The sequence below is a fragment of the Chiloscyllium punctatum genome, chromosome 47 (genome assembly GCF_047496795.1).
Source record: "Chiloscyllium punctatum isolate Juve2018m chromosome 47, sChiPun1.3, whole genome shotgun sequence".
Classification (NCBI taxonomy): domain Eukaryota; kingdom Metazoa; phylum Chordata; class Chondrichthyes; order Orectolobiformes; family Hemiscylliidae; genus Chiloscyllium; species Chiloscyllium punctatum.
Window position 1 is genome coordinate 25,648,009 of NC_092785.1, and position 26,992 is coordinate 25,675,000.

General features: G+C 49.8%; 1 protein-coding gene across 4 annotated transcripts in view; it reads left to right on the top strand.

The window, feature by feature from the left end:
* Window positions 1-20,406, top strand: part of LOC140468546 (SWI/SNF-related matrix-associated actin-dependent regulator of chromatin subfamily B member 1-like) — a 36,311-nt gene extending 15,905 nt beyond the window's left edge. Inside the window, exons 6-9 of one of the 4 annotated variants that reach the window (XM_072564637.1) lie at window positions 14,807-14,973; window positions 16,489-16,667; window positions 18,026-18,157; window positions 20,296-20,406. In XM_072564637.1, coding sequence (XP_072420738.1) covers window positions 14,807-14,973; window positions 16,489-16,667; window positions 18,026-18,157; window positions 20,296-20,335 — 518 coding nt within the window. In that variant the 3' untranslated portion in view covers window positions 20,336-20,406. Of the gene's footprint in view, window positions 1-14,806; window positions 14,974-16,488; window positions 16,680-18,025; window positions 18,313-20,295 lie in introns of those variants that run through there. The other 3 variants (XM_072564636.1, XM_072564635.1, XM_072564634.1) reach the window with 3 other exon arrangements.
* The last annotated feature ends 6,586 nt before the right edge of the window (window positions 20,407-26,992 follow it).

Sequence of the window (26,992 nt, forward strand, 5' to 3'; positions counted from 1 at the left end):
AATGCGGTACTTTGGATTATTTACTCAGTCATATAATCCGACACTACTATACCCTGGATTATTAACCCAGTAACATAACACTACACAGCTGTAACCTTGATTATTAACCCAGTATCACAAACCAACGCTGCAGTATCCTGAATTATTAACCCAGTAACATAACCCTACACTACTGTACCCTGGGTTATTAACCAGTAACAAAACCCTGCACTACTGTCCCCTGGATTATTAACACAGTAACATAACACAACACTACTGCACTATGGATTATAAACCCAGTAACATAACCCTATACTGCTATACCCTGCATTATTAGCCCTGTAATATTATCTGACACTACTGTTCCCTGAAGTATTAATGCAGTAATGTAACCCTGCACTACTGTACACTGGATTATTAACCTAGTAAAATAACCCTACACTACTGTACCCAGGATTATTAACCCAGTAATATAAGCCTACACTACTGTACCCTGAATTATTAATACAGTAAAATTATCGTACACTACTGTACTATAGATTATTAACCCAGTAATATAACCCTACATGACTGTACCCTCGATTATTAACACAGTAACATAACCCTACACTGCTGCACCCCAGATTATTAACCTAGTAACATAATCCTACACTACTGTACCCTGTATTATAATCCCAGTAACGTAGCCCTATACTACTGTATCCTGCATTATTAACATAAACCTATACTACGGTACCCAGGATTATTAACCCAGCAATATAATCATATTCTACTGTCCCCTAGATTATTAACCTAGTAACATAGCCCAACACTGCTGCATCCTGTATTATTAACCCAGTAACATAACCCAACACTACGATACCCTGAATTATTAACCCAGTTAAATAGCCCTACACTACTGTAACCTGGATTATCAACACAGTAATATAACACTACACTACTACACACTGGATTATTAACCCTGGAGTATTAGCCTGGAGTATTAGCCCAGTAACATAATCCTACAATATTGCACCCTGGATTATTAACCCAGTAATATAATACTACACTCCTGCTCCCTGGAGAATTAGCCCAGTACCATAACCCTACACTACTTACCCTGGATTATTAATCCTGTAACATAGCCCTACACTGCTGCACGCTGGATTATTAACCCAGTAACATAACCGTACACTACTGTACCCTGTCATATTAATCCAGCCACACAGCCCTAAACAGCTGTAACCTGGATTGTTACCCAGTAACATAACCACACACTACTATCCCCAGGATTATTAACCCAGTAACATAACTCTACATAGCTGTCCCCGAGATTATTAACCCAGTAACATAACCCTACACTACTGTACCCTGGATTATTAACCCAGTAACAAAATCCTACACTACTGTACCCTGGATTATTAACCCAGTAACGTAACCCTACACTGCTCACACTGAATTATTAACCCAGTAACATAACTCTACTCTACACTCTACACCTGGATTGTTATTAACACACACAACCTTACATTACTGTCTCTTTGAGTATTAACCCAGTAATATAATCCTACACTCCTGCAGCCTGGAGTATTAGCCCAGTAACATAATCCTACAGTATTGTACCCTCAATTATTAACCCAGTAATATAATACTACATTCCTGCTCCCTGGAGTATTAGCCTAGTACCATAATCCTACACGATTTATCCTGGATTATTAACCCAGTAACATAGCCCTACACTACTGTACCCTGGAATATTTACCCAGTAACATAACCCTACACGGCTGTAACCTTGATGATTAACCCAGTAACATAACCCTAAACTACTGTACCCAGGATTGTCAACTGAGTCACATAACCCTAGATACTGTACCCAGGATTATTAACCCAGTAATATAATCCTACACTACTGTAACCTGGATTATCAACACAGTAACATAACACTACACGACTGTACCCTGGATTATAAACCCAGTAACATAACCCTATACTACTATACCCTGCATTATTAACCCTGTAACATTATCCGACACTACTGTTCCCTGAAGTATTAATGCAGTAATATAACCCTGCACTACTGTACACTGGATTATTAACCCAGTAACATAACCCTGATACGGCTGTACCCTGGATTATTAACCCAGTAACATAAGGGTGAAAACAATGACTGCAGATGCTGGAAACCAGAGTCTAGATTAGAGTGGTGCTGGAAAAGCACAGCAGTTCAGGCAGCATCCGAGGAGCAGTAAAATCGACGTTTCGGGCAAAAGCCCTTCATCAGGAATACAGGCAGAGAACCTGTATTCTCTCCACCCTTCAGGCTCTCTGCCTATATTCCTGATGAAGGGCTTTTGCCTGAAACGTCGATTTTACTGCTCCTCGGATGCTGCCTGAACTGCTGTGCTTTTCCAGCACCACTCTAATCTAGACCCAGTAACATAACCCTACATTGCTGTATCCTGGATTATTAACCCAGTAACATAACCCAACACTACAGTACCCTGGATTATTAACACAATAATGTAACACTACTCTGCCATACCCTGCATTATTAACACAGTAACATAACACTAAACTACTGTACCCTGGATTATTAACCCAGTAACATCACCCTACACCTCTGTACACTGGGTTATTAACCCAGTAACATAACTCTACACTGCTGTACCCTGGAATATTAACCAAGTAACATAACCCTACACTACTGTATCCTGGATTATTAACCCAGTAACATAACACTACACTGCTGCACGCTGGATTATTAACCGAGTAACATAACCCTACACTACTGTACCCTGGATTATTAACCCAGTAACATAACCCTATACTAATGTATCCTGGATTATTAGCAGAGTAAAATAACAGTACACGACTCTACCCTGGAATATTAACCCAGTTCTCACAGCCCTAAACAACTGTAACCTGGATTTTTAACCCAGCAACATAACCACACACTACTGTTGCCAGGATTATTAACCCAGTTACATAACTCTATACAGCTGTACCCTGGATTATTAACCCAGTAACATAACACTACACTACTGTACCCTGGACTATTAACCCAGTGTCATAACACAACACTGCAATATTCTGGATTATTAACCCAATAATATAATCCTACACTACTGTACCTGGATTATCAACCGAGTCACATAACCCTAGATACTGCACTTTTCCAGCAACAGTAACATCACCCTACACTACTGCACACTGGATTATTAACCCAGTAACACAGCCCTATGCTGCTGTCCCCTGGATTATTAACCCAGTAATATAACCCCACACTGCTGTACCCTGAATTATTAACGCAATAACATAACCCCACACTGCTATACCCTGGTTTATTAACCCAGTAACATAACCCTATACTACTGTACCACGGATTATTACCGCTGTAACGTAACCTTAAACTACTGCACGTTGGATTTAAACCCAGTAACATAACCTAACACGATTGTACCCTGGATTATTAATCTAGTAACATAATCCTACACTGCTGTACCCTGGATTATTAACCCAGGAACATAACCTGACACTTTCGTACCCTGAAGTATTAATCCAGTAACATAACTCCACACTGCTGTACCCTGGATTATTACCTAATAACATAATCCCACACAACTGTACCCTGACCTATTAACCCAGTGACATAACGTTGCACTGCTCTACCCTGGATTATTAACCCAGTAACATCACCCCTACACTGCTGTACCCTGGCATATTAACCCAGTCACTCAACCCTAAACAGCTGTGACCTGGATTATTAACCCAGTAACATAACACACACTATTGTCCCCAGGATTATTAACCCAGTATTATAACCATACACTACTGTATCCTGGATTATTAGCAGAGTAAAATAACAGTACACTACTCTACACTGGAATATTAACCCAGTATCATAACCCAACGCTGCAGCGTCCTGGATTATTAACCCAGTAACATAACTTTACACTACTATACCCTGGATTATCAACTGAGTCACATAACCCTAGATACTGTACCCAGACTTATTAACCCAGTAATATAATCATACACTACTGTAACCTGGATCATCAACACAGTAACATAACACTACACTACTGCACTATGGATTATAAACCCAGTAACATAACCCTATACTACTATACCCTGCATTATTAACCTGCAACATTATCCAATACTACTGTTCCTTGAAGTATTAATGCAGTAATATAACCCTGCACTACTGTACCCTGGATTATTAACCCAGTAACATAACCCTATACTAACGTATCCTGGATTATTAGCAGAGTAAAATAACAGTACACTACTCTACCCTGGAATATTAACCCAGTCACACAACCCTAAACAACTGTAACCTGGATTTTTAACACAGTAACATAACCACACACTACTGTCGCCAGGATTATTAACCAAGTAACATAACTCTACACAGCTGTACCCTGGATTATTAACCCAGTAACATAACCCCGCACTGCTGTCCCCTGGGTTATTAACCCAGTAACATAACCCCACACTGCAGTATCCTGGATTATTAACCCAGTAACATAACCCAACGCTGCAGTATCCTGGATTATTAACCCAGTAACATAATCCTAGATACTGTGCCTTGGATTATCATCCGAGTCACATAACCCTAGATACTGTACCCAGGGTTATTAACACAGTAATATAACCCTACACTACTGTAACCTGGATCTTCAACACAGTAACATAACACTACACTACTGCACTATGGATTATAAACCCAATAACATAACCCTATACTGCTATACCCTGCGTTTTTAACCTGTAACATTATCCGACACTACTGTTCCCTGAAGTATTAATGCAGTAATATAACCCTGCGCTACTGTACCCTGGATTATTAACCCAGTAACATAACCCAACACTGCAGTATCCTGGATTATTAACCCAGTAACATAGGTGCTGGATGTGGACGAGATGCGTTGGAGGGCATCTTTAACCACGTGGGAAGGGAAATTGCGGTCTCTAAAGAAGGAGGCCATCTGGTGTGTCCTATGGTGGAACTGGTCCTCCTGGGAGCAGATACGGCGGAGGCGGAGAAATTGGGAATACGGGATGGCATTTTTGCAAGAGATAGGGTGGGAAGAGGTGTAATCCAGGTAGCTATGGGAGTTGGTTGGTTTGTAAAAAATGTCAGTGTCAAGTCGGTCGTCACTAATGGAGATGGAGAGGTCCAGGAAGGGGAGCGAGGTGTCAGAGATAGTCCAGGTAAATTTAAGGTCAGGGTGGAATGTGTTGGTGAAGTTGATGAATTGCTCAACCTCCTCGCGGGAGCACGAGGTGGCGCCAATGCAGTCATCAATGTAGCGGAGGAAGAGGTGGGGAGTGGTGCCGGTGTAATTACGGAAGATCAACTGTCACCATGGATATCCAATCCCTCTACACCTCCATTCGCCATGACCAGGGCCTCCAAGCCATCCGTTTTTTCCTCTCCAGACGTCCCCAACAGTACCCTTCCACTGACACTCTCATTCGTTTGGCTGAACTGGTCCTCACCCTTAACAATTTCTCCTTTGAATCCTCCCACTTCCTCCAGACCAAAGGCGTAGCCATGGGCACCCGTATGGGCCCCAGCTATGCCTGTCTCTTGGTTGGCTATGTAGAACAGTTGATCTTCCGTAATTACACCGGCACCACTCCCCACCTCTTCCTCCGCTACATTGATGACTGCATTGGCGCCACCTCGTGCTCCCGCGAGGAAGTTGAGCAATTCATCAACTTCACCAACACATTCCACCCTGACCTTAAATTTACCTGGACTATCTCTGACACCTCGCTCCCCTTCCTGGACCTCTCCATCTCCATTAGTGACGACCGACTTGACACTGACATTTTTTACAAACCCACCAACTCCCATAGCTACCTGGATTACACCTCTTCCCACCCTATCTCTTGCAAAAATGCCATCCCGTATTCCCAATTTCTCCGCCTCCGTCGTATCTGCTCCCAGGAGGACCAGTTCCACCAGAGGACACACCAGATATCCTCCTTCTTTAGAGACCGCAATTTCCCTTCCCACGTAGTTAAAGATGCCCTCCAACGCATCTCGTCCATATCCCGCACCTCCGCCCTCAGACCCCACCCCTCCAACCGTAACAAGGACAGAACGCCCCTGGTGCTCACCTTCCACCCTACAAACCTTCGCATCAACCAAATCATCCGCCGACATTTCCGCCACCTCCAAAAAGACCCCACCACCAGGGATATATTTCCCTCCCCACCCCTTTCCGCCTTCCGCAAAGACCGTTCCCTCCGTGACTACCTGGTCAGGTCCACACCCCCCCTACGACCCACCCTCCCATTCTGGCACTTTCACCTGCCACCGCAGGAACTGTAAAACCTGTGCCCACACCTCCTCCCTCACCTCTATCCAAGGCCCTAAAGGAGCCTTCCACATCCATCAAAGTTTCACCTGCACATCCACCAATATCATTTATTGTATCCGTTGCTCCCGATGTGGTCTCCTCTACATTGGGGAGACTGGGCGCCTCCTAGCAGAGCGCTTCAGGGAACATCTCTGGGACACCCGCACCAATCAACCACACCGCCCCGTGGCCCAACATTTCAACTCCCCTTCCCACTCTGCCGAGGACATGGAGGTCCTGGGCCTCCTTCACCGCCGCTCCCTCACCACCAGACGCCTGGAGGAAGAACGCCTCATCTTCCGCCTTGGAACACTTAAACCCCAGGGCATCAATGTGGACTTCAACAGCTTCCTCATTTCCCCTTCTCCCACCTCATCCTAGTTTCAAACTTCCAGCTCAGTAACTGTCTCCTTGACTTGTCCGGACTTGTCCGACCTGCCTATCTTCTTTTCCACCTATCCACTCCACCCTCTCCTCCCTGACCTATCACCTTCATCTCCTCCCCCACTCACCCATTGTACTCTATGCTACTCTCTCCCCACCCCCACCCTCCTCTAGCTTATCTCTCCACGTTTCAGGCTCACTGCCTTTATTCCTGATGAAGGGCTTTTGCCCGAAACGTCAATTTCGCTGCTCGTTGGATGCTGCCTGAACTGCTGTGCTCTTCCAGCACCACTAATCCAGTATTTGGTTTTCAGCATCTGCAGTCATTGTTTTTATCCAGTAACATAACCCAACGCTGCAGTATCCTGGATTATTAACCCAGTAACATAATCCTAGATACTGTGCCTTGGATTATCATCCGAGTCACATAACCCTAGATACTGTACCCAGGATTATTAACCCAGTAATATAACCCTACACTACTGTAACCTGGATCTTCAACACAGTAACATAACACTACACGACTGCACTATGGATTATAAACCCAGTAACATAACCCTATACTACGATACCCTGCGTTATTAACCTGTAACATTATCCAACACTACTGTTCCCTGAAGTATTAATGCAGTAATATAACCCTGCACTACTGTACGCTGGATTATTAACCCAGTAACATAACCGTCCACGCCTGTACACTGGATTATTAACCTAGTAACATAATCCTACAGTACTGTACCCGGGATTATTAACCCAGTAACAATACCCTACACGCTGTCTCCTGGATTATTAGGTAAAAACCCCCTCCGTCCACGCATCAATGAATTTAATACACGACGTGACATCGCACAGTAGCACAGTGGTTAGCACTGCTGCCTCACAGCGCCAGAGACCTAGGTTCAATTCCCGACTCAGGCGACTGTCTGTGTGGAGTTTGCACATTCTCCCTGTGTCTGCGTGGGTTTCCTCCGGGTGCTCCGGTTTCCTCCCACAGTCCAAAGATGTGCAGGTCAGGTGAATTGGCCATGCTAAATTGCCTGTAGTGTTAGGTAAGGGGTAAATGTAGGGGTATGGGTGGGTTGCGCTTTGGCGGGGCGGTGTGGACTTGTTGGGCCGAAGGGCCTGTTTCCACACTGTAGGTAATCTAATCTAATCTAATCTAATTCTTCCGTCGCCTCCGCCTCCGAGTTTACTTTCACAATCAGGACTCCCGCCCACCTTCCGAGGACCCCTTCGCCCACCTCCAACACACTGCATCCACCTGGACACCCCGCGCTGGCCTATTACCTGCCCTCGAACTCTTCATTTCCAACTGCCGCCGGGACATTAACCACCTCAACCTGTCGTCCCCCCTCCCCCACTCCAACCTCTCACCCTCACAATGCGCAGCCCTCCAATCCCTCTGCTCCAATCCCAACCTCACCATCAAGCCAGCGGATAAAGGGGGCGCAGTGGTAGTCTGGCGCACTGACCTCTACACCGCTGAAGCCAAACGCCAACTCGAGGACACCTCTTCCTACTGCTCCCTCGACCATGACCCCACCCCCCATCACCAAACCATCATCTCCCAGACCATACAGAACCTCATCACCTCAGGAGATCTCCCACTCACAGCTTTCAACCTCATAGTCCGGGAACCCCGCACTGCCCAGTTCTACCTCCTTCCCAAGATCCACAATCCTGACCACCCTGGTCGACCCATTGTCTCGGCATGCTCCTGCCCCACTGAACTCATCTCTACCTACCTCAACACTGTCCTATCCCCCCTAGTCCAGGAACTCCCCACATACGTTCGAGACACCACCCACGCCCTCCACCTCCTCCAAGACTTCCGTTTCCCCGGCCCCCAACACCTCATCTTCACCATGGATATCCAATCCCTCTACACCTCCATTCACCATGACCAGGGCCTCCAAGCCCTCTGTTTTTTCCTCTCCAGACGTCCCCAACAGTACCCTTCCACTGACACTCTCATTCGTTTGGCCGAACTGGTCCTCACCCTTAACAATTTCTCCTTTGAATCCTCCCACTTCCTCCAGACCAAAGGCGTAGCCATGGGCACCCGTATGGGCCCCAGCTATGCCTGTCTCTTGGTTGGCTATGTAGAACAGTTGATCTTCCGTAATTACACCGGCACCACTCCCCACCTCTTCCTCCGCTACATTGATGACTGCATTGGCGCCACCTCGTGCTCCGGCGAGGAAGTTGAGCAATTCATCAACTTCACCAACACATTCCACCCTGACCTTAAATTTACCTGGACTATCTCTGACACCTCGCTCCCCTTCCTGGACCTCTCCATCTCCATTAATGACGACCGACTTGACACAGACATTTTTTACAAACCCACCGACTCCCATAGCTACCTGGATTACACCTCTTCCCACCCTATCTCTTGCAAAAATGCCATCCCGTATTCCCAATTTCTCCACCTCCGCCGTATCTGCTCCCAGGAGGACCAGTTCCACCATAGAACACACCAGATGGCCTCAGACCGCAATTTCCCTTCCCACGTGGTTAAAGATGCCCTCCAACGCATCTCGTCCACATCCCGCACCTCCGCCCTCAGACCCCACCCCTCCAACCGTAACAAGGATAGAATGCCCCTGGTGCTCACCTTCCACCCTACAAACATTCGCATCAACCAAATCATCCGCCGACATTTCCGCCACCTCCAAAAAGACCCCACCACCAGGGATATATTTCCCTCCCCACCCCTTTCCGCCTTCCGCAAAGACCGTTCCCTCCGTGACTACCTGCTCAGGTCCACACCCCCCTATGACCCACCCTCCCATTCTGGCACTTTCCCCTGCCACCGCAGGAACTGTAAAACCTATGCCCACACCTCCTCCCTCACCTCTATCCAAGCCCCTAAAGGAGCCTTCCACATCCATCAAAGTTTCACCTGCAGATCCACTAATATCATTTATTGTATCCGTTGCTCCCAATGTGGTCTCCTCTACATTGGGGAGACTGGGCGCCTCCTAGCAGAGCGCTTTAGGGAACATCTCCGAGACACCCGCACCAATCAACCAAACCGCCCTGTGGCCCAACATTTCAACTCCCCCTCCCACTCTGCCGAGGACATGGAGGTCCTGGGCCTCCTTCACCGCCGCTCCCTCACCACCAGACGCCTGGAGGAAGAACGCCTCATCTTCCGCCTCGGAACACTTCAACCCCAGGGCATCAATGTGGACTTCAACAGCTTCCTCATTTCCCCTTCCCCCCTCATCCTAGTTTCAAACTTCCAGCTCAGTAATTGTCTCCTTGAGTTGTCCGGACTTGTCCGACCTGCCTATCTTCTTTTCCACCTATCCACTCCACCCTCTCCTCCCTGACCTATCACCTTCATCTCCTCCCCCACTCACCCATTGTACTCTGTGCTACTTTCTCCCCACCCCCACCCTCCTCTCGTTTATCTCTCCACGCTTCAGGTTCACTGCATTTTTTCCTGATGAAGGGCTTTTGCCCGAAACGTCGATTTCACTGCTCGTTGGATGCTGCCTGAACTGCTGTGTTCTTCCAGCACCACTAATCCAGTGTCCTGGATTATTAGCTCAGGAACATAACCTGACACTATCATATCCTGAACTAATAACCCAGTAACATAACTCCATACTGCAGTACCTTGGATTGTTAACCCAATAAAATAATCCTACACAACTGTACCCGGACCTATTAACCCAGTAACATAACGCTGCACTGCTCCACTCTGGATTATTAACCCAATAATATAACCCTACAATGCTGTACCCTCGATTAATAACCCAGTGACAATACTCTACACTGCTGCACCCTGCATTAACCCAATAACACAACCCTACACTACTGTACCCTGGATTAGTGGCCCAGTAACATCACCCTACATGAGTGTACCCTGGATTATTAACCTAGTAACATAACCCTACACTAGCGTAACCTGGATTATTAACCCTGTAACACAGCCCTACGCTGCTCTACACTGGAGTATTCACCTAGTAACATAACCCTACACTACTGTACCCTGGATTATTAACACAGTAGCATAACACTACACTACTGTACCCTGCAATATTAACCCAGTAACACAACCCTAATTGGCTATAACCTTGATTATTAATCCAGTATCATAACTCCACACTGCAGTACCCTGGATTATTAACCCAGTAACATAACCCTACACTACTGCGCCCTGGATTATTAGTCCAGTAACATAATGCTACACGATTGTACCCTGGATTATTAACCTAGTAACATAATCCTACACTACTGTACCCTGGATTATTAACCTAGTCACATAATCCTAGAGTACCGTACCTGGGATTATTAACCCAGTAAAATATCCTACATGCTGTATCCTGGGTTATTAACCCAGGAACATAACCTGACACTTTCATACCCTGAAGTATTAATCCAGTAACATAACTTCACACTGCTGTACCCTGGATTATTACCTAATAACATAATCCCACACAACTGTACCCTGACCTATTAACCCAGTGACATAACATTGCACTGTTATACTCTGGATTATTAACCCAGTAACAATACTCTACACTGCTGCACCCTGCATTATACCATTAACACAACCCTACATTACTGTACCTTGGATTATTAACCCAGTAATATAACCCTACACTAGCGTAACCTGGACTATTAACCTAGTCGAAAAACCCTAAACTACTGTACACTGGAGTATTCACCCAGTAACATAACCCTACACTACTGTACCCTGGATTATTATTAACACACACAACCCTAAATTACTGTCCCCAGGAGTATTAACCCAGTAATATAATCCTACACCCCTGCAGCCCGGAGTATGAGCCCAGTAACATAATCTTACAGTACTGTACCCTGGATTATTAACCCAGTAAAATAACCCTACACTGGTGTAACCTAGATTTATTAACCCAGTAACATAACCCTACACTACTGTACCCTGGCCTATTAACCCAGTCACACAACCCTAAACAGCTATAACCTGGATTATTAACCCAGTAACATTACCACACACTACTGTCGCCAGGATAATTAACCCAGTAACATAACTCTACACAGCTTTAATCTTGATTATTAACCCAGTATCATAACCCAATGCTGCAGTATCCTGGATTATTAATCCAGTAACATAACCCTACAATTCTGTACCCTGGATTATTAACCCAGTACCATAACCATACCCTACCTACGTTGGATTATTAACCCTGTAACATAGCCCACGCTGCTGGACCTTCGATTATTAACCCAGTAACATAACCCTACATTGCAGCACGCTGGATTATTAACCCAGTTACATAACACTACACTACTGTATCTAGGATTATTAACCCAGTAACATAACCCTACTACTATATCCTGCATTATTAACCCTCTGACATTATCCTAAACTACTGTACCCTGAAGTATTAATGCAGTAATATAACCCTACACTACTGTATGCTGGATTATTAACCTAGTAACATAACCCTATACTACTATATCTTACATTGTTAACCCTCTAACATTATCATAAACTACTGTACCCTGAAGTATTAATGCAGTAATAAAACCATACACTACTGTATGCTGGATTATTAACCCAGTAATATAAACCTACACTACCCTAGATTATTAACCCAGTAACATAATTCTACACAGCTGTACCCTGGATTATTAGCCCAGTAACATAACGCGACACTAGTATACCCTGGATTATTAACCCAGTAATATAACCATACACTAGTGTAACCTGACTATTAACCTAGTAGTATAACTGTAAAGTACTGTACACTGGAGTATTCACCCAGTAACATTACCCTACAGTACTGTACCATAGATTATTAACACCCTGAAATAACCCTACACTCCTGCACCCTGGAGTATTAGCCCAGTAACATAACCCTATAGTACTCTACCCTGGATTATTAACCCAGTAACATAACTCTACACTGCTACACACTGGATTATTAACCCAGTAACGTAACCCTACACTACTGTACCCTGGATTATTATTAACACACATACACCCTTTCATTACTGTCCCCTGGAGTATTAACCTAGTAATATAATCCTACACACCTACGGCATGGAGTATTAGCCCAGTAACATAATCCTACAATACTGTACCCTGGATTATTAACCCAGTAACATAACCCTACGCTGCTGTAACCTGGATTATTAACCCAGTAACATAACCCTACACTACTGTACCCTGGATTATTATTAACACACATACACCCTTTCATTACTGTCCCCTGGAGTATTAACCTAGTAATATAATCCTACACACCTATAGCATGGAGTATTAGCCCAGTAACATAATCCTACAATACTGTACCCTGGATTATTAACAGGGTAATATAATACTACACTCCTGCTCCCTGGAGTATTAGCCCAGTAACATAATCCTACAATACTGTACCCTGGATTATTAACCCAGTAACATAACCCTACGCTGCTGTAACCTGGATTATTAACCCAGTAACATAACTCTACACAGCTGTACCCTGGATTATTAACCCAGTCTTCCTGAAGAAGGGCTCATGCCCGAAACGTCGATTCTCCTGCTCCTTGGATGCTGCCTGACCTGCTGCGCTTTTCCAGCAACACATTTTCAGCATATTAACCCATTCTCACAACCCTAAACAGATGTAACCTGGATAGTTAACCTAGTAATATAACCACACACTACTGTCCCCAGGATTATTATTCCAGTAACATAATCCTACAATGCTGTACCCTGGATTATTAACCCAGTAACATAACCCTACGCTACTGTACCCAGATTATTAACCCTGTAACATAACCCTACACTACTGTACCTGGATTATTATTAACACACACAACCTTACATTGCTGCCCCCTGGAGTATTAACCCAGTAATACAATCCTATACTCCTGCAGCCTGGAGTATTAGCCCAGTAACATAATCCTACAGTACTGTACCCTGGATTATTAACCCAATAATATATTACTACACTCCTGCTCCCTAGAGTATTAGCCCAGTATCATACACTATTTACCCTGGATTATTAACCCTGTAACATAGCCCTCTGCTGCTGCACGCTGGATTATTAACCCAGTAACACAGCTCCACACTACTGTACCCTGGAATATTAACCCAGTCACACAACCCTAAACAGCTGTAACCTGGTTTGTTAACCCAGTAACATAACCCCACACTACTGTTCCTAGGATTATGAACCCAGTAACATAACTCTACATTGCTGTCCCCGGGATTATTAACCCAGTCATATAACTCTACCCTACTATACCCTGGATTATTAACACAGTAACATAGCCCCACACTGCTGTATTCTGGATTATTAACTGAGTCACATAACCCTACATACTGTACCCAGGATTATTAACCCAGTAATATAATCCTACACTATTGTAACCTGGATTATCAACATATTAACATAACACTTCACTACTGTCCCCTGGTTTATTAACCTAGTAATATAACCCTACACTACTGTACCATGGATTATTAACCCAGTAACATAACCCTACACTACTGTACCCTGGTTTATTAACCTAGTAACATAATCTCTACACTGCTTTACTCTGGATTATTAATCCAATAACATAAACCCTACACTGCTGTACCCTGTATTATTAACACCGTAACACAAACCCTACACTGCTTTACCCTGGATTATTAACCCAGTAACATAACCCCTACACTGCTGTCCCCTGGATTATTAACCCAGTAACATAACCCCTACACTGCTGTCCCCTGGGTTATTAACCCAGTAACATAACCCCTACACTGCTGTCCCCTGGATTATTAACCCAGTAACATAACCCCTACACTGCTGTCCCCTGGGTTATTAACCCAGTAACATAACCCCACACTGCTGTCCCCTGGATTATTAACACAGTAACATAACCCTACACTACTGTACCCAGGATTATATTTATAGTAAAATAAACCTGGAATGGCGGCTCGGCCTTCCTTGCTACGTGCCTTCGTATTCCTTTCAATCTCACATTGAGACAAATTGCCTGATCCGTGAATGTTGTGGGATTCTTGACATTGAGAGGTCTTTGCCTCCAGATCTCGGTTTCCTTCGACCTCCCTCCCACTTTGACAGGCTCCTTTCCCCACTCTTTGTCCTTGGCAGAGAAGCTGATATCGCCAGAGATGTTTGCTGAGATCCTCTGCGACGACCTGGATTTGAACCCGCTGAACTTTGTGCCGGCTGTGGCCTCGGCCATTCGGCAGCAGGTGGAATCCTACCCCATGGACAGCATTCTGGAGGACCAGACCGACCAGCGAGTCATCATCAAGGCAAGTTGTAGGTCGCTGCTCCATCTCCCTGCACCTTGTTGCACCATGCAGTGGCAGCTGTGGTCTCCCGGACTCTCCACCCATTGCTTCAAACCAATTTCACAACCGCCCTTTTGTTCCTCTCCATCCATCGTCTTGATTCTTCAATCGGCCATTTGTTTTGACTCCTTGGGACAGGTGATTGAACCCAGGGATTTTCGATCATACTGGTGCAGTTTGGAGTCCAAAGCTCACTCACCACACCAAAGTCTGAGTCAGAGCAGTTTCTGAACCTCTCCTCCTTTAGTGTGTTGCGCTTGTACATATCTTGACTGTAGAGGCCGCAGATGGTTCTGACTTCAGTTCTTCTCCTCTTTTTCAAGCATTTTACCATCTGCTTCATCACCTCTGTTTACATTTTACAATATGAGGAAGAGAACTGTAGAGAAATTTGTTGTGGACATGTGAATACGGAAGTATGCACAGTAATTGCCAGACTGAGAAGGACACTGTGACTGTGTATCTCCCAGTGTGATACAGAGACCGGAACTGTACACAGTGACTCCCAGTGTGATACAGAGACAGGAACTGTACACAGTGACTCCCAGTGTGATATAGAGACAGGAACTGTACACAGTGACTCCCAGTGTGATACAGAGACAGGGACTGTACACGGTGACTCCCAGTGTGATACAGAGACCGGAACTGTACACAGTGACTCCCAGTGTGATACAGAGACAGGAACTGTACACAGTGACTCCCAGTGTGATAGAGAGACAGGGACTGTACACAGTGACTCCCAGTGTGATACAGAGACAGGGACTGTACACGGTGACTCCCAGTGTGATACAGAGACAGGAACTGTACACAGTGACTCCCAGTGTGATACAGAGACAGGAACTGTACACAGTGACTCCCAGTGTGATACAGAGACAGGAACTGTACTCAGTGACTCCCAGTGTGATACAGAGACAGGAACTGTACACAGTGACTCCCAGTGTGATACAGAGACAGGGACTGTACACAGTGACTCCCAGTGTGATACAGAGACCGGAACTGTAGACAGTGACTCCCAGTTTCATACAGAGACTGGAACTGTACACAGTGACTCCCAGTTTGATACAGAGACTGGAATTGTGTAGTGACCCCCAATAGGATAAGAACCCTGAAAAAGTGTAGCAATATTCCTTGCATGCTTCAGCCAATGATCAGCACAGTTTATCCATTCAATTTTATATCTGTTGGAACAATCTCGTTTATGGCAAACCAGGGATTTGAGGTGGGTTTGAGGTTTCACTGTTTGCGTGTCTGATTTTGTAAGATTTCCCTGTTGCTTAGGTGACAGAATATCTTCGCTGTTTGAGAAAGGACGAGGGTAGCCTTCTACTGGCATCTTCCCATGTCTTGCTCCATCCCAGCAGAACCAGTGTTCACCAATCCCTCCACTCTGTCCTGTGAATGAATCTCCCTTAATCTTAGCACCGCCCGTCCCATCACCCTGCTCCGTCTCTCTCTGTCTCTCTCTCTCTCCCACAGCTCAACACGCACGTTGGGAATATCCTGCTGGTGGACCAGTTTGAATGGGACATGTCTGAGAGGGATAATTCACCAGAGAAGTTTGCGTTGAAGCTGTGCTCGGAGTTGGGCCTGGGCGGGGAATTTGTCACAACTATCGCCTACAGCATCCGTGGACAGCTGAGCTGGCACCAGAGAACGTACGCGTTCAGGTCTGTTAGGGGTGGGAGTTTCGGTTCAGCAGGGGGATCCCAACAGCACAACCGGGAGGGTGCGGGTGCAGGATATTGTCAGTGACTCTTGCCACAAACCTTTCATCCTCTGGGACAACTTGGGTTGACATCAACCTGTCTCTCTCCTCTGCCTGCCTCAGGATTTCTGGAAACATGCATCGATACCCTTATTGGTACTGACCCGCCAAAAGTGCAGCACTCCCTCAGTACTGACCTTCAGACATTGCAGCTCTCCCTCAGCACTGACCCGCTGAAAGCGTGTTGCTCCCTCAGTACTAACCTCCAACAATGCCGCACTCCCTCAGCACTGACACTCCAACAGTGCAGCACTCCCTCAGTACTGACCCTCCAACAGTATAGCACTCCCTCAGTACTGACCCTCCGACAGTGCGGCCCTCCCTCAGCACTGACCCTCCAACAGTACGGCACTCCCTCAGTACTGACCCTCCAACAGTATAGCACTCCCTCAGTACTGATCTTCCGACAGTGCAGCCCTCCCTCAGCACTGACCCTCCGACAGTGTGGCCCTCCCTCAGTACTGACCCTCCAACAGTGCGGCACTCCCTCAGCACTGACCCTCCGACAGTGCGGCACTCCCTCAGTACTGACCCTCCGACAGTATAGCACTCCCTCAGTACTGACCCTCCGACAGTATGGCCCTCCCTCAGCACTGACCCTCCGACAGTGCGGCCCACCCTCAGCACTGACCTTCCCACAGTGCGGCCCTCCCTCAGCACTGACCCTCCGACAGTGCGGCACTCCCTCAGCACTGACCCTCCGACAGTGCGGCCCTCCCTCAGCACTGACCCTCCGACAGTGCGGCACTCCCTCAGCACTGACCTTCCCACAGTGCGGCCCTCCCTCAGCACTGACCCTCCGACAGTATAGCACTCCCTCAGCACTGACCCTCCGACAGTATGGCACTCCCTCAGTGCTGACTCTCCAGCAATGCAGCGTTCCCTCAGGACGGAGTCTTTCTGGGTTGAGAGCACTGTGGTGGCACAGCCCCTCGAGTCATGGAATTACCAGCTACCAGGTGGGACTGTGAACTGAACTGCTGCTCACACAAGCGTAAACCTACCGTGCCTGAATTGCAGTGGTCAGCGAGTTGCCATGTGGTCTTTGTGACCACTTTGAGAATGGTTGGGAGACACCAGGGTCGTGGTGTGTTGGATTTGATTGTCGATTGTGGAAATATACTTTTTATATCCGGACTGGCTTCCCGTTCTGTCTCACCCAGCATTTGAAAATATTCCACCCTCGCCAACCCCAACCTTCCCCTTCCACTTCACCTTCCCGATCCAAACCCACGTTTATTTTTCCAGCGAGAATCCGCTGCCGATTGTGGAGAGCGCCCTCCGGAACACCACGGATGCTGACCAATGGTGCCCCCTCCTGGAAACCCTGACTGATGCCGAGATGGAGAAGAAGATTCGCGATCAGGACAGAAACACCAGGTACAGCACGACCACCTGGAGTCCGAGGAACACCAGAATGCGGAACAGGAGTCGGCCGTTCGGCCCCTCGAGCTATGTCTGCCATTCAATAAAACCGTGGCTGATCTGATTGTGGCCTCAACTCCACTTTCCTGCCTGGCCCTCCCCCTCTGTGACCCTCGAGTCCTGTTGTCGATCACAAATCTGTCTCACTCAGTGTTGAATACATTCCGTGACCAAGCCTCCGCTGCTCACAGGCAGAGAGAAGTACACAGACTAATGACCTTCTGAGAGCATAAATTCCTCCTCGTCTCTGTCTTAAATGGGGAAGCCCCAATTTTTAAGCTTTTTAGAGTTCCCTTTCCAAGGGCAAACGCCCTCTTGGCATCCAACAATAAACTGCTCAGAAACTTACATCCTTCACTGAGATCACCTCATTCTTAATTTCAGTGGATACATGCACAACGTATCCTCATATAAGACATCCCACATTAACCCAGTTGAGAGAATATTCCCTGAACTGCACATGCAATTGTATCCTTCTTCTTAAAGTCCAGAGAGCAAAACTGTACACTCTACTCCAGATGTTGCATCACAAAAGGCGTGTACAGATGTGACAATACTTCCCTCCTTTTAGACTCGATTTCCCCTTACAATAAAGGTCAAAATTCCTTCTGGCTTCCTAATTACTTGCTGTACCTGTGTATTAACGTTGTTTTGGTACTTTATATACCAGGACACCCAGATCCCTTTGTTTGACAGACTCCCTCCATTTAAAAACAACAACAGTTTTGCTACTCTTCTTGCCAAAGTGTTCTCCCATATTTTCTCCATCTGTCAAATTTTGCCTTTTTTTAAAATATTTGATTCCCCCAGTGTGAAAACAGGACGTTTGGCACAACAAGTCCACACCGACCCACCCAGACCCATTCCCCTTCCCTCTATTTAGCCCTGACTAATGTACCTAATACTACGCGCAATTTAGCGTGGCCAATTCACCTGACCTGCACATCTTTGGACTGTGGGAGAAAACCGGAGCACCCGGAGGAAACCCACGCAGAAACTTCACACAGACAATCGCCCGAGGTTGGAATCAAACCCAGGTCCCTGGTACCGTGAGGCAGCAGTGCTAACCACTGAGCCACCTTTTCACTTAAACCTATCTGTATCCCTCTGCTCAACTCTTTATTGTTATCTTTGCAATTTATCTTCCTGCCTAGCAGTGCAAAGTGAGTGGCTTCCCATCCACAGTCACACCATCAATTGTTCCCTCCTTGGTGTAACTGACATGCTAAATATAAATTCACAGAATATAAATCCAATCAGTCACCAACAAATCCAATTGGGAACTCAGGAGAAACTCCCTTTCCCAGAAAATCTGGGAATGTCATCACTCCCACAAGGAGTGGTTGGACTGAATGGTGTCTTTATTCATTCACGGAATATCGGTGTGAAGGGTTAGGCCAACAATTATTGACCATCCCTAATTCCCCTGGAGGAAGTGGTGGTGAAGTGTCTTCTTGAACCACTGCAGTCCATAGAGGGTAGGCACACCCTCAGTGCTGTTTAGGAAGGAAGTTCCAGGATTTTGACCCAGCGACACAGCATGAATGGCAATATAGCCCCAAGTCAGGATAGTTTGTGGCTTGGAAGGGAATCTGCTGTACTTGTCCTTCTGGATAGGAGAGGTCAGGGGTTTGGAAGATGCTGTCAAAAGAGGTTTGGGGAGTTGCTGCAGTGCATCTTGTACATAACACACACACTGCTGCCACTGGGCATTGGTGGTGGATTGGATGCCAATCAAGCAGGCAGGTTTGCCCTGACTGGTGTCAATATTGAGTCTTGTGGTGCTGCACTCTTACAGGCAAGTGGGGTGTATTCCATCACACTCTTGACTTATGCCTTGCAGATGAGGGACAGGGTTTGGGGGAAGGAGTCAGGAGATGAGTTTACCCACCACAAGGATTCCCACCGTTTGCTTCTGTCGCCATATTATTCATATGGCTGGTCAGTGGTATAACCACTGCCCCCCCGCCCCCCCGAGATATTGATAGTGGAGGGGGAATGTACTGTTTGTTTGTGAGGATATGAAGGTGGTTGCTGGGTCAAAGTCTTGCTGAACGATTCTGTGCTTGTGTTTTGTTCTTGAAATCCTGCAGACGGATGCGACGCCTTGCCAACACTGCTCCCAGCTGGTAACCGGGGACTCTGCGCCTTCTGCCAGCTCTGTCACATCGTGGGACCGGGGTGGGGGGGGAAAGAGGGATGGGTGGGGTGGGGGGATTTGGCTAAGAACATGGGGTGGGAACCAGTGGAGCTACTGTTTGGTGTCGATCATTTCCACGGCTGCTACCGCCTTTCGCACTTTGGGAACTTGCGTTCCACGTTTTTCTTTTGTTCACTTTAATGGTCTCGTCATTAACTAGTCCTCATCAACAGCCAATTGACTTCGATTCCCTTCACCCCCTCCTCTCTTCCCCTGCCTCCAACTGGCTGCCTGGTGGGTGTGTGGGGAGCCGAAACAGACGTGATTTGTATTTGTTCAGTAAATACTTGATGCTAAACCAATATACTTTTGTCATTGGGTCTTGTGTGGAAGGGGGTGAGTCAAAGGAACTGAGACACAGCGACTGTAAAACCACCAAAGACACATCTAGTTCACAAGCAACCACACCCAGACAGGTAACTGGGCTCTCACCCATACATTCACCAGCCCCTAATGGCAAAAAGGGGAGGGGGGGGGTGCTCGCTAAAGGAAAGGATGGGTTCCTCCCAGTGTCCTGGAGTCAATATTTATTCCTTAGCCAACACCTAAGAATGGACCTTCTGATCTCATTGCTCATTACCGTCTGTGGGAGCTCGCTGTGCACCAATTGGCAATTGCATTACCCACATCATAAAGAGTAACTATAATTCAGAAAATGCCTTTGGAATGTCACAAGGCGATTAACACTTTACATAAGTAATAGACGCCATTCAAAGAGAGAGAGAGAGAGAGAGGGATCAGTTGAGGAGGATTGTGTGAGAGGGACAGAGAAATAACAGTGGAGAAAGGGAATGAGTGATACAGACAGAGCGACCAAAATGGGTTGGGAAGTGGAGATGGTCAAAAGTCACTGAATTATTCGGGAATCACTCTCGGTCATATTGAAATGCAGTACAGGCTTCACAGGCTAACAATCCTTAATTCTGTTTCGATGTTGCCAAGATAAGGAAATGGAAGACAGATTGACAGAGGGTGATCAGGGAAGGCAGACATTACATTATCATCGATAATTTTGATGCAATTCATCCCAAATCTCATCAGGCGGTGGTTAACATTTGTAACATGGAGGTGCAACAGCCACATCCCATTTGCCAGCAGCAGCTGAATTTGGGACGGATGTGAATTTCCCAGGAAGAGGAGAGTACAGCATTGACCTGTGATCTGACAGCAAACTGAGCACTGACGACAGGCTCCAACATTGGAATGAACTCAGCTAAAAGGCCACTGACCCAGCAATATATACTATCCTGCAAACACTGACAAACTTGAACTGTCAGGCCAAAACTGACCATTGATTCCAAACTATTCACTCACCATATCTGCTGGAAACTCCGTTCTTCCAAAACTGGCCACTGACCAAGCTGACCCCTCACTCATTATCTCAGCAAACTGAAGCAATCACCAAAACCCACTTTTTTTCGGCAGCTTGAACACCCAGACCCTTCCCTATCTCTGTAACCCCCTCCAGCCCCTACACCCCCTCCCTATCTATTAGATTAGATTACATTACATTACAGTGTGGAAACAGGCCCTTCGGCCCAACAAGTCCACACCAACCCGCCGAAGCGCAGCCCACCCATATGTCTACATTTACCCCTTACCTAACACTACGGGCAATTTAGCGTGGCCAATTCACCCTAACCTGCACATTTTTGGACTGTGGGAGGAAACCGGAGCACCCGGAGGAAACCCACGCAGACACGGGGAGAACGTGCAAACTCCACACAGTCAGTCGCCTGAGGCGGGAATTGAACCCGGGTCTCCGGCGCTGAGAGGCAGCAGTGCTAACCACTGTGCCACCCATCTCTGTAAACCCCCTCCAGCCCCTACACCCCCTCCCTATCTCTGTAACCCCCTACAGCCCCTCCCTATTTCTGTAACCCCCTCCATCCCCTACACCCAACTCCCTATCTCTGGAACACCCCCCAGCCCCTCCCTATGTCTGTAACCCCCCTCCAGCCCCTACACTCCCTCCCTCTCTCTGTAACCCCCTTCAGCCCCTACACACCCTCCCTATCACTGTAACCCCCTCCGGCCCCTACACCCCCTCCCTATCTCTGTACCCCCCCTCTGGCCCCTACACCCCCTCCCTATCTCTGTAACCCCCTTCTGGCCCCGACACCCTCTCCCTATCTCTGTAACCCCCCCATCCCCTACACACCCTCCCTATCTCTGTAACCCACCCCCCTCTATCCCCTACACACCCTCCCTATCTATATAACCCCTCCCCCCTCCAGCCCCTACACCCCCTGCCCATCTTTGTAACCCCCTGGTAGCCCCTACACTCCTTCCCTATATCTGTAACCCCTCTCCAGCCCCGAGACCCCTCCCTACCACTGTAACCTCCTCCAGCCTCTACACCCTCTCCCTATCTCTGCAACGCTCCCTCTAGCCCCTACACCCTCTCCCTATCTCTGCAAACCCCTCCCCCCCCGCCCCCCGCAGCCCCTACACCCCCTCCCTATCTCTGTAACCCCTCTGCAGACCCCTACACCCCTCCCTATCTCTGGAACCCCCACTAGCCCATCCACCCCCACCTCCTCTCTGTGACCCCCTCCAGCCCCTTCCTGCCTCTGAGACCACCGACATCCCCTCCACGGTTCTGTGACCTCCTAGACCCCTCCCTATCTCTATAACCCCTTCCAGCCCCTTTGCACCCTCCTTATCTCTGTGACCCCCCTCCAGACCCTATGCCCCCTCCCTATTTCTGTGACCTGCTCCCGCCGCTAGACCCCCTCCCTCTCCCTGTAACCTCCTAACCCCCGCACTATCTCTGTAACCTCCTTCAGCCCCTAGACCCCCTACCCCCTACCTATCTCTATGACCCTACAAGCCTCTACACCCCCTCAGCCCCCTCCCTATCTTACTAACCCCTTCCAGCCCCTTTGCCCCCTCCCTATCTCTGTGACGACCTCCAGCCCCTACGCCCCCTCCCTCTCTCTGTAACGCCCCCTGCAGCCCCAACACCCCCTCCATATCTCTGTAACCCCCTGCAGCCCCTACACCCCCTCCCTATCTCTGTAAACTGCTCAAGGCCAGAGACCCCCTCCCTACCAATGTAACCTCCTCCAGCCCCTAAACCCTCTCCCTACCTCTGTGACCCCTCCAGCCCTTAGACCCCCTCCCTACCACTGTAACCTCCTCCAGCCCTCAGGAGACTGACTGTGTGGAGTTTGCACATTCTCCCCGTGTCTGCGTGGGTTTCCTCCGGGTGCTCCGGTTTCCTCACACAGTCCAAAGATGTGCAGGTCAGGTGAATTGGCCATGCTAAATTGCCCGTAGTGTTAGGTAAGGGGTAAGTGTAGGGGTATGGGTGGGTTGCGCTTCGGCGGGTCGGTGTGGACTTGTTGGGCCGAAGGGCCTGTTTCCACACTATAATACAATCTAAACAAAAGCCTCTAAACCCTCTCCCTATCTCTGTAACCTCCCTCCAGCCCCTAGACCCTCTCGCTCTCTCTGTAACCCTCCTGCAGCCCCGTCACCCCCTGCCTCTCTCTCTGTAACCCTCCTGCAGCCCCGTCACCCCCTGCCTCTCTCTCTGTAACCCTCCTGCAGCCCCGTCACCCCCTGCCTCTCTCTCTGTAACCCTCCTGCAGCCCCGTCACCCCCTGCCTCTCTCTCTGTAACCCCTCTGCAGCCCCGACACCCCTTCCCTATCTCTGTAAACTGCTCAAGCCCCGAGACCCCCACCCTATCACTGTGACCCCCCTCCAGCCCCTACACCCCCTCCCTATCTTTGTGACCCCCTCCAGCCCCTACATCCCCTCCCTATCTTTGAAAGCCCCCCCTGCAGCCCCTACACCCCCTCCCTATCTCTGTAACACCCTCCAGCCCCTACACCCCCTCCCTATCTCTGTAACCCCCCTCCAATCCCTACACCCCCTACACCCCTTCCCTATCTGTTACCCCCCTCCGGCCCCTACACCCCCTCTCTCTGTAACCCCCCCTCCGGCCCCGACACCCCCTCCCTCTCTCTGTAACCCCCCTCCGGCCCCGACACTCCCTCCCTCTCTCTGCAACCCCCCTCCCTCTCTCTGTAACCCCCCTCCCTCTCCCTGTAACCCCCCTCCAGCCCCGACACCCCCTCCCTCTCTCTGTAACCCCCTCCCTCTCTCTGTAACCCCCCCTCCAGCCACGACACCCCCTCCCTCTCTCTGTAACCCCCCTCCAGCTCCGACACCCCCTCCGTATCTCTGCAACCCCATCCACCTCCACCTCCTCCCTCTGTGATCCCCCCAGCCCCTCCCTCTCTCTGTAACCCACCCCCCCAGCCCCTCCCTCTCTCTGTAACCCACCCCCCCAGCCCCTCCCTCTCTCTGTAACCCACCCCCCCGGTCCCTCCCTCTCTCTCTGTAACCCACCCCCGCGGCCCCTCCCTCTCTCTCGCTGTAACCCACCTCCCCCGCCCCTCCCTCTCTCTCTCTGTAACCCACCCCCCCGCCCCTCCCTCTCTCTCTGTAACCCACCCCCCAGCCCCTCCCTCTCTCTCTGTAACCCATCCCCCCAGCCCCGCCCTCTCTCTCTGTAACACACCCCCCCAGCCCCACCCTCTCTCTCTGTAACCCATCCCCCCAGCCCCACCCTCTCTCTATAACCCACCCCCCCAGCTACACCCTCTCTCTAACACCCCCAGCCCCTCCCTCTCTCTGTAACCCACACCCCCAGCCCCTCCCTCTCTCTGTAACCCACCACCCCAGCCCCTCCCTCTCTCTGTAACCCACCCTCCCAGCCCTGCCCTCCCTCTCTCTGTAACCCACCCTCCCAGCCCTGCCCTCCCTCTCTCTGTAACCCACCCCCCCAGCCCCACCCCCACCCTCTCTCTGTAACCCCCCCCCAGCCCCACCCCCACCCTCTCTCTATAACCCACTCCCCCAGCTACACCCTCTCTCTAACCCCCCAGCCCCTCCCTCTCTCTGTAACCCACCCCCCTAGCCCCTCCCTCTCTCTGTAACCCACCCCCCCAGCCCCGCCCTCTCTCTCTCTCTCTGTAACCCACCCCCCCAGCCCCTCTCTCTCTATCTGTAACCCACCCTCCCAGCCCCGCCCTCTCTCTCTCTCTCTCTGTAACCCACCCCCCCAGCCCCGCCCTCTCTCTCTCTCTCTGTAACCCACCCCCCCAGCCCCGCCCTCCCTCCCTCTCTCTGTAACCCACCCCCCGAGCCCCACCCTCCCTCCCTCTCTCTGTAACCCACCCCCCCAGCCCCACCCTCCCTCCCTCTCTCTCTCTCTGTAACCCACCCCCCAGCCCCGCCCTCCCTCCCTCTGTAACCCACCCCCCCAGCCCCGCCCTCCCTCCCTCTCTCTGTAACCCACCCCCCCAGCCCCGCCCTCCCTCCCTCTCTCTGTAACCCACCCCCCAGCCCCGCCCTCCCTCCCTCTCTCTCTCTGTAACCCACCCCCCCAGCCCCACCCTCCCTCCCTCTCTCTCTCCCTCTCTCTCTCCCTCCCTCTCTCTCTCTCTCCCTCCCTCTCTCTCCCTCCCTCTCTCTCTGTAACCCACCCCCCCAGCCCCGCCCTCCCTCCCTCCCTCCCTCTCCCTCTCTCTCCCTCTCCCTCCCTCTCTCTCTCTGTAACCCACCCCCCCAGCCCCGCCCTCTCTCAGTAACCCACCCCCCAGCCCCGCCCTCCCTCCCTCCCTCTCTCTCTGTAACCCACCCCCCCAGCCCCGCCCTCCCTCCCTCCCTCTCTCTCTCTCTGTAACCCACCCCCCCAGCCCCGCCCTCCCTCTCTCTGTAACCCACCCCCCCAGCCCCGCCCTCCCTCTCTCCCTCCCTCCCTCTCTCAGTAACCCACCCCCCAGCCCCGCCCTCCCTCCCTCTCTCTCTCTGTAACCCACCCCCCCAGCCCCGCCCTCCCTCCCTCCCTCCCTCCCTCTCTCAGTAACCCACCCCCCAGCCCCGCCCTCCCTCCCTCCCTCTCTCTCTGTAACCCACCCCCCCAGCCCCGCCCTCCCTCCCTCTCTCTGTAACCCACCCCCCCAGCCCCGCCCTCCCTCCCTCTCTCTGTAACCCACCCCCCCAGCCCCGCCCTCCCTCCCTCCCTCTCTCTGTAACCCACCCCCCCAGCCCCGCCCTCCCTCCCTCCCTCTCTCAGTAACCCACCCCCCAGCCCCGCCCTCCCTCCCTCTCTCTCTCTGTAACCCACCCCCCCAGCCCCGCCCTCCCTCCCTCCCTCTGTAACCCACCCCCCCAGCCCCACCCTCCCTCCCTCTCTCTCTCTCTCTCTCTCTCTCTGTAACCCACCCCCCAGCCCCGCCCTCCCTCCCTCCCTCTCTCTCTCTCTCTGTAACCCACCCCCCAGCCCCGCCCTCCCTCTGTAACCCCCACCCCCTCCCTCTCTCTGTAACCCCCACCCCCTCCCTCTCTCTGTAACCCCCACCCCCTCCTTCTCTCTGTAACCCACCCCCCCAGCCCCGCCCTCCCTCCCTCCCTCCCTCCCTCCCTCTCTCTCTCCCTCCCTCCCTCTCTCTCTCCCTCCCTCCCTCTCTCTCTCCCTCCCTCCCTCTCGCTGTAACCCCCCCCAGCCCCTCCCTCTCGCTGTAACCCCCCCCAGCCCCTCCCTCTCGCTGTAACCCATGCCCTGTCCCTGCA